This window comes from Lipotes vexillifer, unplaced genomic scaffold (assembly GCF_000442215.2).
Source record: "Lipotes vexillifer unplaced genomic scaffold, Lipotes_vexillifer_v1.1 scaffold393, whole genome shotgun sequence".
Classification (NCBI taxonomy): Eukaryota; Metazoa; Chordata; class Mammalia; order Artiodactyla; family Lipotidae; genus Lipotes; species Lipotes vexillifer.
Genome location: NW_006774564.1, coordinates 3463513 through 3476112, shown reverse-complemented (window position 1 = coordinate 3476112; position 12600 = coordinate 3463513). Strand labels below are relative to the sequence as shown.

The following is a 12600-nucleotide window of genomic DNA, read 5'->3' as shown; positions in this document are numbered from 1 at the left end:
CAGCAGGAGTCTTTCTCATGCCCAGCTCCACCCCATCCAATTCATCCTTCACTCTGCTGTCGCTGAACTTTCCACAGTGAACTCTGATCACGTGATTCTCATCCCTCCATCCAAGCAGTAACTATAACCACAGAGATGGGGGCATAAAACAGGCAGATATAGGCTGTCACCATGAACGTGCAGTCCATCAGGGTATGAAAAGGAGGTAACGCCACAGTGTCATGAGATGATAACAGGGAAGAGGATACGAAAAAAGGCAACGAAGGAGAAAACTCTAAAATTCTTAAGGTATGTTTAAAGAGAAGCCAGCAGAGGAAGCTGAGAAGGAATACAAAAGGTACAAGAGGGACTTCCTGGTGGTCCAGTGGTTAAGAATCTGCCTTCCAATGCAGGGGGATGCGGGTTCGATCCCTGGTTGGGAAATTAAGATCCCACAGGCCGCAGGACAACTAAGCCAGCGTGCCGCTACTACTGAGCCCGCGTGCCGCTACTACTGAGCCCGCGTGCCGCAACGAAGATCCCACGTGCTGCAACTAAGACCCCACGCAGCCAAATAAATAAATAAATAAATGTTTAAAAGGTACGAGAGAACCAGAAGAGTATAGTGTGATGAGAGTTAAGAGTTTCAGAACGGAAGGAAAAGTCAATAATGTAAATGGCCACTGTGAGTTTAAGAAAAATAATCTAAAAAGAGTATGCTGTATTTGAAAGTTAGGAAATTGGTGGTGATCTAGACTGGATCAATCCTATCTGCATTACAAACATGATATAATTTTCCCCATCTTAAAATAAAAAGGCACTTGCTCATTTTGTTCACTCTGACAACCATGGGATTGCACCTCACCAATAAAGTTTCAGCACTTCAATCCTTTACCCCAGGCTCTGGTTCCTGGAGAGCCCAGGTTAAGCCATCAAGTATGCAGACAGAACAAGTGCTTAAGATGCCTGAGCTACTCCACATGAAAAGATCTTGATCGGGGTCAAGTTTAAATTTATGCTGGCCAAGAGAATAATCCAACAAATGGCAAAGAGGTTACTGACTCCTGAGAAGAAAGGTTAAATAATGACATTATTTTCTGAACTGACTAGCTAAAAATATAACTGGCACACCATTCTTTTTGGACAATGACAGCCTTTTTTCTCTCTTCTGTATAACCCAGTAATCTTCACACAGCAGTACCTGGGGCGGGGGGGGGGGGGAGGGGGGGAGGATGCAGACACGCATTTGGGAAGCACACCTTGATGCTAAAACTCATATAAAATAGTTTTAAAACAATGTACAGTTATGTATAGCAGAAATAAAACTCTCTTTAACTTTAAGAAGTAATAACAGCAATAAAAACCCAACTGTGTGTTAGGAGCTTGGAAGGAAATCCTGAGAACAAAAGTGACGAATTCTTTTAGAAATGCTGCATCACCAACACATGGTGCTCCGTGGAAAATACACATTAAATATATTTCATTTATATCTTCTTATATACATACATATTTTTCCCACACATATACATATATACAAGTGTGCCATATGATAAAATTTGTCTAAATCTTAAAAGAGTTCTTATAATAGGTATTAAATAAAAATTCTGTATGATAAGAAAACCCTCTTGATCTCTTTTCCCCTACTAACCACTACCCCATTTATCTGCTCTCTCCACAGCAAAATCACCCCCTAACACATGTCTATACTCGTGGTCTAGATCCTCTCCCATTCGCCCATCACACACCAAATCTGTTTTTGCCAAGGTCACCAAAGAACTTCATATTGTTTAATACAATATTCTACCTTCAATCCTTTTTTCACTTGAAGAGCAGCATTTGACGTGTCTAACCACTCCTTCTAGAAACACTTTATTCACCTGGTTTTGCTAGAACCATACTCTGCTGACTTATCTCCTTCCCCGTGACCATTCCCTCCCAACTCCTTACAGGTTCCCATCTCTCTACCCTTGACACATGGGCAGGCCCCATGGCTCACGCATCTGATCTTTTCTTTCTACACTACTCCCTAGGTGATATCACCCAGTGCCGAGATTTTAAATACCACCTATACCCTGATGACTGCAAACCTTTCCTCTCCATCTCCAACTTCTCCAGCTGCCTGCTCAGCATCTAGATGCCTGCTGGGCATTTCTGACATAACTAGCTCCAGACTGTCCTCCCCCTCTCCCTACCCACAACCCCCAAAGCTCTTCTTTCTCCCATCTTCTCCATCTCAGTAAATGGCAACTCCATCAATTCAATTCCTCAGGCCAGAAACCCTGGATTCATTCCTGGCTCCTCTCTTCTTCTCATACTGCTCATCTGATTCCATCAATAAACCCTGGCTGGCTTTATCTTCAAAATATTCCTAGGGTTGGGTTCCTTCTCACCACCTGCCCTGCTATCACTCTGGTCAGAGCCGCCATCACCACTTGCCCGAATGATGGCCTTAGCCTGACTCTTCCATCCTGGCTGCTCTGTGGTCTATTCTCAACATAGTAGCCAGAGTGACCCTGTTGAAAAGGTAAGTCAAGCCACGTGATTCCTATTTCACCCAGGGTGAACGTCCTTACAATGGCCCACAAGTCCTAAAAATCTGGCCCCCATTTTCCCTCTCACCTCATCCCTACCACTCCTTCCCACACTCACTGTCCTCCAGCCCACTGGCCTCTGGCTGTTCCTTCAGTTTACCCACCATTTAATTACCTCAAGACCTTGGTGTTCCCTCTGCCAGGAATTTTCTTCTTCCAAACATCCACATTCCTGCCTTCTCTCACTCCCTTCAGGTCCTGCTCAGTTGGCATCTCCTCAGAGAAGCCTTTCTTGACTACCTTCCATAAAATCAAATCACATTTCCCTCTAGTCCCTTACCCAGGTTCATCTCTCTTTGCACATCACATTCTACAGCCATTCATTTATTTATTGTCCCCCAATAAAATATAAGTCCTTTTAGGTCAGAGACTCCATTGAGTTTGTTTACTGCTCCATGCCAGTGCCTACAACAGTGCCTGGCACATAGTAGGAACAAACATTTGTTCAAGGAACCCTTGAAACCTGAATAAGTCATTTTAAGAAAATTCGAAGTTTACCTACACTGTACATAGTGGTCAGTAAATTTATCAAATGTGTTATTCCCATCCTATGACATAATATAAAGCAAAATTTAAAATTACAAAATAGTAAGATTAAGATAATTTCATTGATGATACATCCATGGTTAATTATAGGCATTTATGGAGAACTTCTTAACCACCAAAAGTGACATCAAGCCCACAACCCACAGTCTTCCACGTTGCACCCCCAGTACAACTAGCACAGGAAGGCTCTTCTCTTCCAGAGTCATGTATGTGCTTGGTATCCTAGCTAGAACACTGTTTTAGATGAAAAATAAATCTGTCTAGTGTATACAGAGACCAGATTTCATGGATTGTGTGGATTTTCATGGATCATCTGGGTTTTATTTAACTTTTTTTCTTTATAATAAAAGGAATATGTTAAATGTGTAACTAAATGTGATTAATGTTTACCACCTTAACTAATAAAAACAAATCTAAATCAGGGTTAAAAAAAAAAGGACCTATTTTGAACTAAAGAAGATTGTCCTCTTACCAACATAGTAAGACGCAAAAAAAGGCTGATGTCCACAGCCAAAAGGAACAATTACTAAGTAAGAGAATCGGGGTCCCATTTATAATTTTATTTTGGAGGACAATTGATTAACTTAAGACTCCAAGATTCAAACCTAAAATTGTTTAATTATTTGCAGGGTTATTATTTTTTAACACAAACAAGGCAGAAGGCTAACAAAGAGAGTGGGATAAATCCCACTCATTGGAGGTACACACTCTTATTAAAAGAGGCTATTCGTAGCCTCTTTCTGAAAACTTAAAAACAATAAGACATCTATACGCTAAAATTTTTTGTGTCAACATCTGTTCATAACAGTCTCAAATACCACAAAACTCTGAAGTGAGAGCCTCCAGTTTTTTCCTGGCTCAGAAGATCAGGTGCTAAAAGGAAATAGTTTATTTCAAGTTAATATCTTCAACAGACCCTAGGCTGGATGGACAGAACAAGTCTTAGACACGGCAAAAGCCACAAATACTAGTAATGACAGCTCTAAATTCAGAAGAGTAAAGTCTGCTGGGACGTATGTCAGGGTTTCACTGGGTTATTAGGTTATTCACTATATAGTATGGATAGAGCTCATGGCACAGAAGCCTTATAACCAGAACCTTCACCAAGAAAGATATGAGTAGTTAGAGGCAGAAATAGAGATGTCAGCCCAAAGGAACTTGTAGACCTTGCAACTGTTTTAAAATTTTGATTGTAACCTATTACTCTTAATGTGACAATAGCAGAAAAAAAATGTTTTAAGTAATTTTGCTAATAGTGAACACCTATTAAGTGCATAGTATCTGCTGCAGGTCACTGTAGGCATGTTAAATACATCAATGAATTATTTAATGAAAACATGCACTAAATCTCATTTAAGGATTTAAGGACAACCTCTATCTATAATACAAGCTCACCTGTCCAGCACTCAGCTGTTCAGAAACCTTATCTCTCTGCAATGTGGCCAAGAATCAAGAAGGCAACAAAAAGAGACATCACCATATTCAGGTACTAACTTTCCACGGTTCACTTTTGGGAGAAGCCCGCACTCACAGAAAATTACTGCACTTAATTTGGAACCAGAAAGCTCAGGGTTAAGAACCCAAAAGCACAACAGCCTAAGGAAGGTCATTCAGCTGTTTAGTTCATTATAACCTGGTGGCTTATATGATAGAACAGTGTAATAATTCCTTTAGGGCAAGGATCCTGAGGTGTTCATTGTGGTACTCCCAGTAGGGAATAGAGTTCTTAGAGCAGCATATGTGCTCAATTTTCATTAATGATGCTTATAATGACAATCCTTTGTCAACAAAAAGATTAAATTACATCTACTATATTCTACAAGGGGAAGAAAGAGCAACAAAAATTTGAAAAAAACTTCATCCATTGTTACAATTCAAGTAAAGGTTAGAAGCTTGAAATAGGGAGATCCTCAGCTGTCCAGAATACTTCATTATTGAGAACAACTTACTGAACAGCCCCTAGGGGTTCCGGGCAACTGAAGTTTCAGGACATGAGCACAGTACTGTACTCCCTGCTGGTGGGCCAAGGCATCCTGAGGCCATAGGCCAGGTGGAAAATGGGAATCTGCAGACTGGATAATCATCTGCAGCTTCCTACAGAACTCTGTTGAGAGCAGCAACTCCCAGCTTAATGGAAATGTCTGTTAAACCCTTGGGCAGGATATCCTGAATTGGGACAACACTTAAGTGGTCCATGGAGTTAGCAGTCACCACCCAGGCTCATGGGAGAGTACGAAATAAATTATCTCACTTCTAAAACCATATGGCTCTCACCACTTACAAGCCTGTTCTTTCTTGGGGACCACTAACCAGCAGGTTGAAGGTAGACAGGCAAGGGATGCAGAATTTGAGGTGCAGAGAGGCCCTGATGAAACGCTGACATCAAGAAGAGAGGAATGTGTGTGCCCTAACTTTAGAAACATAGTTATTCGTTATATAAAGTCAGTTCCGCTGTAAAAGGCACTGTTGTGGTTGCTAAATAGCTGAGGCTCTGTATTATTCAGGATTAGTGGTAAAGTGTGTCATGGAAGGGACTGTTTCCTCTCCCTTGTAAGTTGAAAGTGGTTTTTTACATTCTGAAAGAGAAAACAGATGTATTGACTTGTGTTTAACTGCTTTCTGCATGCAAACTTTCTGACGGGACCAAGAAACTACCATTCCACTGAGTTGAGACTTTTGAGCTTACTCTAGGGTGCACACAGCCTTCCGGAGTTGCATTTTCTTAACCCCTCACAGAGGCACCTCCAGGAAAGGCTCCAGCCACAGGAGCCAAGAGTGCACCACACCACCTGAGCAACCACCAAATGAAGGAAAGCGGAATCTGGAGCGAAACTTCTCGTTTCCTGTCGCTGCTGGGAGAGACTAGACTTGCTCCTTCTCACATGGCTTAAGCCTAGCTATAAACCCAACCATGTAGCTTGCCAGCTGGCCACAAGCTCAGGGGGCTTTCGGGGCAGCCGCCTTGTTGTGATCCCTTTTCCGCCCATTGGCCAGTGTCATTCCTGTACAGATAACGGTACCGGAACGCCCTCCACTTACTAGAGTCCTCTTTATGTCATGGTTCCGCTTTCAAGAAAACATGGGGACGAAACGCAAAGCAAAAGAACAGACTAAAGGCAAAATTACCCCCATCAGCTCCTTTCATGCCTCTCCATCGTTACTATAAAAGAGCTGGATCAAATTCCTTTCGTTGCCTCCCGCCACACACGCGCGCGCGCGCGCACACACACACACACACACACACACACACACATACACACACAGGTAGGTGCAGGGCACCCTAAGACATCTTGTTCCCGCCTCACAGAAAGCCCTTACGAAATCCTCATACCGTCTCAGGACGCAGGGCCCTAGCCTTCAGCTAAAGAGCTAAACCATCTCAAGTCAAGGTACAAGAAGCCGAAGTGGTCCGCAAAGCAGAAGGCTGCGAGGCAGGGGAAACCGAACGCACCTAGATGTTTGCATTTACACAAAGAAATTACCCGGCTGATTAATGCGATTTGCCGGCTGGAGGCGGAGGCGCCCGCGCCGGCCTCCTTACCTGGGACATCTGCGGCCTCAGGTTGATCTCCTTCAGGTTGATGGAGTGCGCCCGGAGGTTGTTGAGCAGCTGGCAAAGCAGGACTCCATCGCGGAGGGTCTGAGCCAGGTCGAACACCTGCGCCGAGTCCCAGGTCACCCGGTGGTTGGAAGGCAGCACCTTGCAGTGGATGAGCCACAGCGCGCACTGCTTCCACGGCTCCATGCCCGACGGCTCCGGGACGCTGCCAGGCCGGGGCAGGCGGCGAGGATGCAGCGGCGGCCGCCGCGGTTCCTCCGCCTCCCCGACGCCAGCCGCGGTCGGCCCGTTTCCTGCAAGTGTACGACTGTGGGAGGGAGCAGGAGCCGCGGCAGGCGGACGGGGTGCCCCGCGCGGGGGTTGGTTCCGGTCTCGGCCCGGGTCCACAGCTGCCCGACCGCCGCTGCAGCGAGTCCCGCGCGCTCTTCGTGCGTCCCGGCCGGCTCGGCGGCGGCGACCGAGCACAGGCTTCCTACTCGCGAGCCCGGCGCCGGGCGACTGAGCATGCCCAGCGCGCCGGCCAGTCTCGCTGCCGTCTGCGAATCCCCAGAGGCGCGGGTGGGAGAGCGCGCGCCGCCCTGGCCTGGGGTCGGCGGCCCGGGCGGGGAAGGGGAGGGGAGGGGAGGAGAGAGGAGAGGGGCGGCGGCGGCCAAGGGGATCCCAGGGCCCCCGCCTACCACGAGCCCTCAGGTTGGCGGAGCTCACCCAGCTCCAGGCGCCCGGGGATCTTCTCTCCGGACGCCTCCCCGGTTTGGGAAGAGCGCATCTGAACAGTGTAGTCCGGTGGGGGCTCCTGTTAGGACCTCCTAAACGGCAAGGACAGTTTTTAAAGGGTCCGAGAGGTGCCGAGGATTAATTGGGGCATCCGTACTCCACAGAGAAATGGAAAGAAAAAAAAAAAAAAAGGCAAGGGGCATGTTGAGAACGCAACGCTTAAAGTTACAGAGATCCTTACCCTCTCACCCCCTTCCACCCTCTAAATTCTCTTCCCACAGATAGTTCCTGTTCCTCCAAGTTTGTTGCTCGTAAAGATGTTTTGGCACCTTAAAGTGAGTGTGTGGAGACGCCTGCTGAAACCCTTCCCCGCCCCCCCCCACCCCCCACCACAAGCATATTTCGACGCGGGGTGTTTTTCACTTAGAGATAGTTTCCTTCTGCCCTCTCAGGCTCGGAACTGTTCGGCGTCGCAGTCCGAGCCCTTAGGCTGACAGCACAAAAACCTGCTGGGGAGAAATAGGCCTGTGAAACGCCCACGGAGCCACGGCGGCCACACTGCGCATGCGTCGGTGACGGGCCCGGGTTTGAGCGCAATTAATCTCAGTCCTCAGCTACACCGGTTGGGCTAAGCTTTGGGACCCTTAGTGGAACATGACCCCAGAACTCTAGTGCTGGCTGAGCAGCGCATTCTCATTTCTTAAATTTGGGGGGGGACTCCTAACTGCCCCCTTTTACTCCCACTGCCCCTCAAAACCAAAAATAGTGTTTAAATTATTTATCGCAAAATATTGCCACATTGAACTCTTGCTGCTCTCTGTAAATGTGGTCCTGGGTCACCGTTTAGAGATATATTCTTTTAAATTTTGAAAATAAAAATAAAATATGAAATCACTTGGTGAGATATTAGATCATTTTTTATTGTACTATTACATTACTATAGCTCAAATTTTCTATTGTGAACCATATTAATCTTATAAGCAGGTCAAAATGTTACTTTTAAAAATATATCTGATCTGTTAAGCACAGGGGTTGTGTCCTTTCCCACTAGCCTGTGACAAGCGTAGCACACTGTGTACACTGAGCATTAAACAACAAATCAGCCTGAGGATCTCCTTTCCTCACGCTGATCCTTCCCCAGCAACTTCCTCTTGTGTTCAAACCAGATTGCATCAATGGTACAATGTTTCCTAACCTGTAATTTTGGCAAATAAATCATACAAAACTTTTTTGCTGTACACCTGAAACGAACAGCATTGTAAGTCAACTATACTCCAATATAAAATAAAAATTAAATTTAAAAAATAAAATAAACTTTACATATGATCTTTAGAAACAAAATCTAACACAACTGAATCGCTATGTAATACAAGGTCCTGCATAAAGAAAAATCAAATTAGCAAAGAAGTTTCATAAAAAAGGAAGAAATAGTCAACAAAAATATAAATTTTGTTTCAGGTGGCATCAGATCACCTTTGGGGGTTGTAGGACACTTCCAAAGCCCAAATGATATATATCAGGAGGCAGATCTGGGTTTAGAGTCTGAGCATGGCAAGTTTCTAGCAACATGACCTGGGGAAAATGATCTAACTCTTCTAACCTTCAGTTTCCACATATGTAAAATGGGAAAAATAATATTCACCTCATAGTGTTGGTGTGAGGATCCAATGATACAGTGCCTTGTTATTCAAGATGCAGTTTATGGACTGACAGCATCACCCAGGAGCTTGTTAGAAATGTAGACTCTTGGGTCCTACCTCCACACCAAATGCATCAAAACCTACATTTTAAAAAGATCCCCAGGTGGGCTTCCCTGGTGGCGCAGTGCTTGAGGGTCCGCCTGCCGATGCAGGGGACGCGGGTTCGTGCCCCGTTTCGGGAGGATCCCACATGCCGCGGAGTGGCTGGGCCCGTGAGCCATGGCCGCTGGGCCTGCGCGTCCGGAGCCTGTGCTCCGCAAATGGGAGAGGCCACAACAGTGAGAGGCCCGCATAACGCAAGGAAAAAAAAATAAAATAAAAAAATAAAAAGATCCCCAGGTGACATATATTTACACTAAAGTCTGAGAAGCACTGATATAATGCCAAGATATGCGATGCCTATCACTTAGTGAGAACTCAATAAACATTAATCAATAGCTTTTAGTTCACAAAAAGGCAGCAATGACCTAATAAATTCTACTTAACTTTTTATAATTTATATATATGACATATATATATTAAAAATATAACTTCAAAACATAATATCTCTCAAGTACAGTAAGCCAGAGAGTGGAAAGAAGGGCAACAGGAAAATATGAGGAAGACCTAGAAGAGAAGGAGGCTGGTGGAAGTGCAGGCATCTTCAAGTAAACAAGGAGCTCAGTGGCAAAAGTTGAGTCATGTGGAAGACAGAGTCAGAAATTCATATGAGAACAAAAATGGCAATGGGCTTTTTTGAGCTGTCATCTGTGGTCCTTCCTTTAAAACCTTACAACCTAATGACAATGAAGTTGAGTGATAGGGTACTAAATTCTGTCAGTGGCACCTCCTTGTCATTCCAGGGCCCCAGTGTTCCAATGAAAGCCATTCTTGCACACATGACATGAGACTCAGGACTCAGTGGTCCCACTGCCCTGCAGGCCTATGTGAGCACCTGAAGCACATCCACACTCTACCATTTACTGAATGCCAAGCCCTCTATTGAGCGCTTCACGTACATTATCTGCAAGTTAGAGTAAGTCACCACCACCACCACCATAGATGAAGAACCAAGATCAAAGGCATTAATCACCTTGCTCCTGGTTACAAAGCTCAGTAACAGCCTGAGTTTCATTGACCTCCACAGCTATGCTGTCTCTGTTCGAAACTGCTCCCCATTGTAATAATTACCTTAGCAAGTTTAATTACTGGTTTAAATGTCTTTCTCCCTGCTAGACTGAAACACCTTGAAGGCAGGAGTGATAACTTATTCATCTTCAAATTCCCAGAACCAGCCCTGGTGCTTGGTGCACCACAAGCACTCAATAAATATTAGTTGAGGGAGTAAATGAATGAACAAATGAGCTATGTTGCCCGTTTTTACTCCTTCGGTTCTCTCTTCCTGGTAGAGCAAAAAGATCAGGAAGTATTCACACCGGTATTTGTTTCACCGGGTATCAGGGCCCCATGAAAGGAAGGTCCGTTGCTTCCTGTGTGTCTCGTTAGCATTTCTGGACCCTCCAGCATAGCAGGCAACCTGCTCCTCTCCAGCCTGGCTCTGCGGTTTGGATCATTGCCTCAGCCCTACACTTTATACAAAAGGGAAATGGGATGGGTGGCATCCCGAGCTGCAGGAAAGACAATAAATGATGGATGTCACATTCTAGGTCTCTTTCCATGTTCAAAATTACACCATAATCAGAAAAGTAAGGATTAGAAAATTCACTAGATTATGCCTCAGTCCTAATGTACCAAATGACTGAAGTAAAGCTGGCGAGAGCCAGGTAAATCCACTGCTTGCTAGAACCTGTGTTGTCGCTCAATCCTTACCATTTTTTCTTTTTATTCTTTCAAATCCTAAGTTTAGAAAAGCACTAAGATTTATCCACCACCAAGAAATTGAGAAACCCAAATTTCTTATTCCTTATTTATTTCTTAATTTATGACACAAAAGACATACATCATTTTGAAGCATATTGAAGATAAATCAGTATAGGAAAGAATTAAAAACACACAAAAATAAATATTGTATACTGCAAACTGAAATCCGCTTCTCTGTCTGTTAGGTTAATTTTCTTCAACTACAATCAAATGTTGGTTGGTTTCACATAAACATTAGGGATGCAGGCTTTAAGTTTCTAGTAATTTGATACTGCTTTAAATGTGAGAGAGTGGCATTGACATATATACACTACCAAATATAAAATAGCTAGTGGGAAGCAACCGCATAGCACAGGCAGATCAGCTCGGCGCTTTGTGACCACCTAGAGGGGTGGGATAGGGAGGGTGGGAGGGAGACGCAAGAGGGAAGAGATATGGGGATATATGTATATGTATAGCTGATTCACTTTGTTATAAAGCAGAAACTAACACACCATTGTAAAGCAATTATACTCCAATAAAGATGTTTAAAAAAATAAAAATAAAAACTGATGCAACAAAAATAAATAAATACCGCAAAGCCGTTGTGAAGATAGGATGGGGGTAGATTGGGATTTCTATAACAATCATTCTTTTAATAAATGTTCCCAATTCAGTGTGAAGTTAAAGATTTTTAGGTACAACTGAGCAGGATCTTTTTAGGATCTCATGATTTTTTTTCTCTTCTGACCTGTTTAAGTCCTGATAATAATAAGAACAACAACAATGAAAATAATGGCCCTTTTTCAAGATGTCACTTAGAATCTAACAAAATAAATTTACGAGAAATAATTTATGACACAAACAGCTTCCAAAGAAGCAGCTTAAAAAGGACCATAAGAACATGACCCTAAGTCTTTTTGTTACAAGGGATGGACTAATTAGGTAACTAATGTGCAAATAAATGAAAATACAACTGTTCCCCCTTTCTCTGCAGGACACACACACACACCACACACACACACACACACACACACACACACACAATGAGGCTCCAAAGGTTTAATTCACCAAGTTAATTGCACCTCAGCTGGGTCTTCTCAGAATCTGGTTCAATTAAACATGCTGTACCCCTCAAGCTCTGATTAGACATTCATCCATTGTTAAACATTAGCTGTGACTCATGTACACATTATGTTTTAAAGATGACTGAGAAGGTCGAACTTACAGGGAAAAGCTAAATAGTTATGTATTCCTGTGAGTAACTAAAGGTCTTAATCTAATTTGGGAAACATTTCAATTTCATTTGCATGTTGATATAAACAAACTGTCAAAGAGAGAGCTCTTCACACTGCGATGGTGAATATTAAAATCCAATGTAAGGAAACTTTTGTGGGAAGTCCTTGGTGCTCCTGTTTCCAAATTCTATGCATATCTCAATCATTATACTAAGTTCCTTGCAGAATAATTATCTCTTTTTCTGACGCCACAACTACCACCATCTTCCCTGTACCCGCACCATGACCCTCCTGTGAGCTCCTTGGGAACAGGGATTGTATCTAATTCATGTCACATCTCCAATGCCTAGCACCTAGTAGGGGATAGAGGGAGGGAGGGAAGAAAGGAGGGAGAGAGGGAGAGAGGGAGAGAGGGAGAGAGGGAGGGAGGGAGA

At 43.9% G+C, this 12600-nt stretch overlaps 1 protein-coding gene across 2 annotated transcripts in view; it reads right to left on the bottom strand.

Annotated features, from left to right (window-relative positions):
• Positions 1-6861, bottom strand: part of VAV3 (vav guanine nucleotide exchange factor 3) — a 399772-nt gene extending 392911 nt beyond the window's left edge. For both annotated transcript variants that reach the window (XM_007449344.1, XM_007449345.1), the window contains exon 1: positions 6658-6861. In XM_007449344.1, the coding sequence (XP_007449406.1) occupies positions 6658-6861 (204 nt within the window). The remainder of the gene's footprint in view (positions 1-6657) is intronic.
• Positions 6862-12600: the final 5739 nt, after the last annotated feature.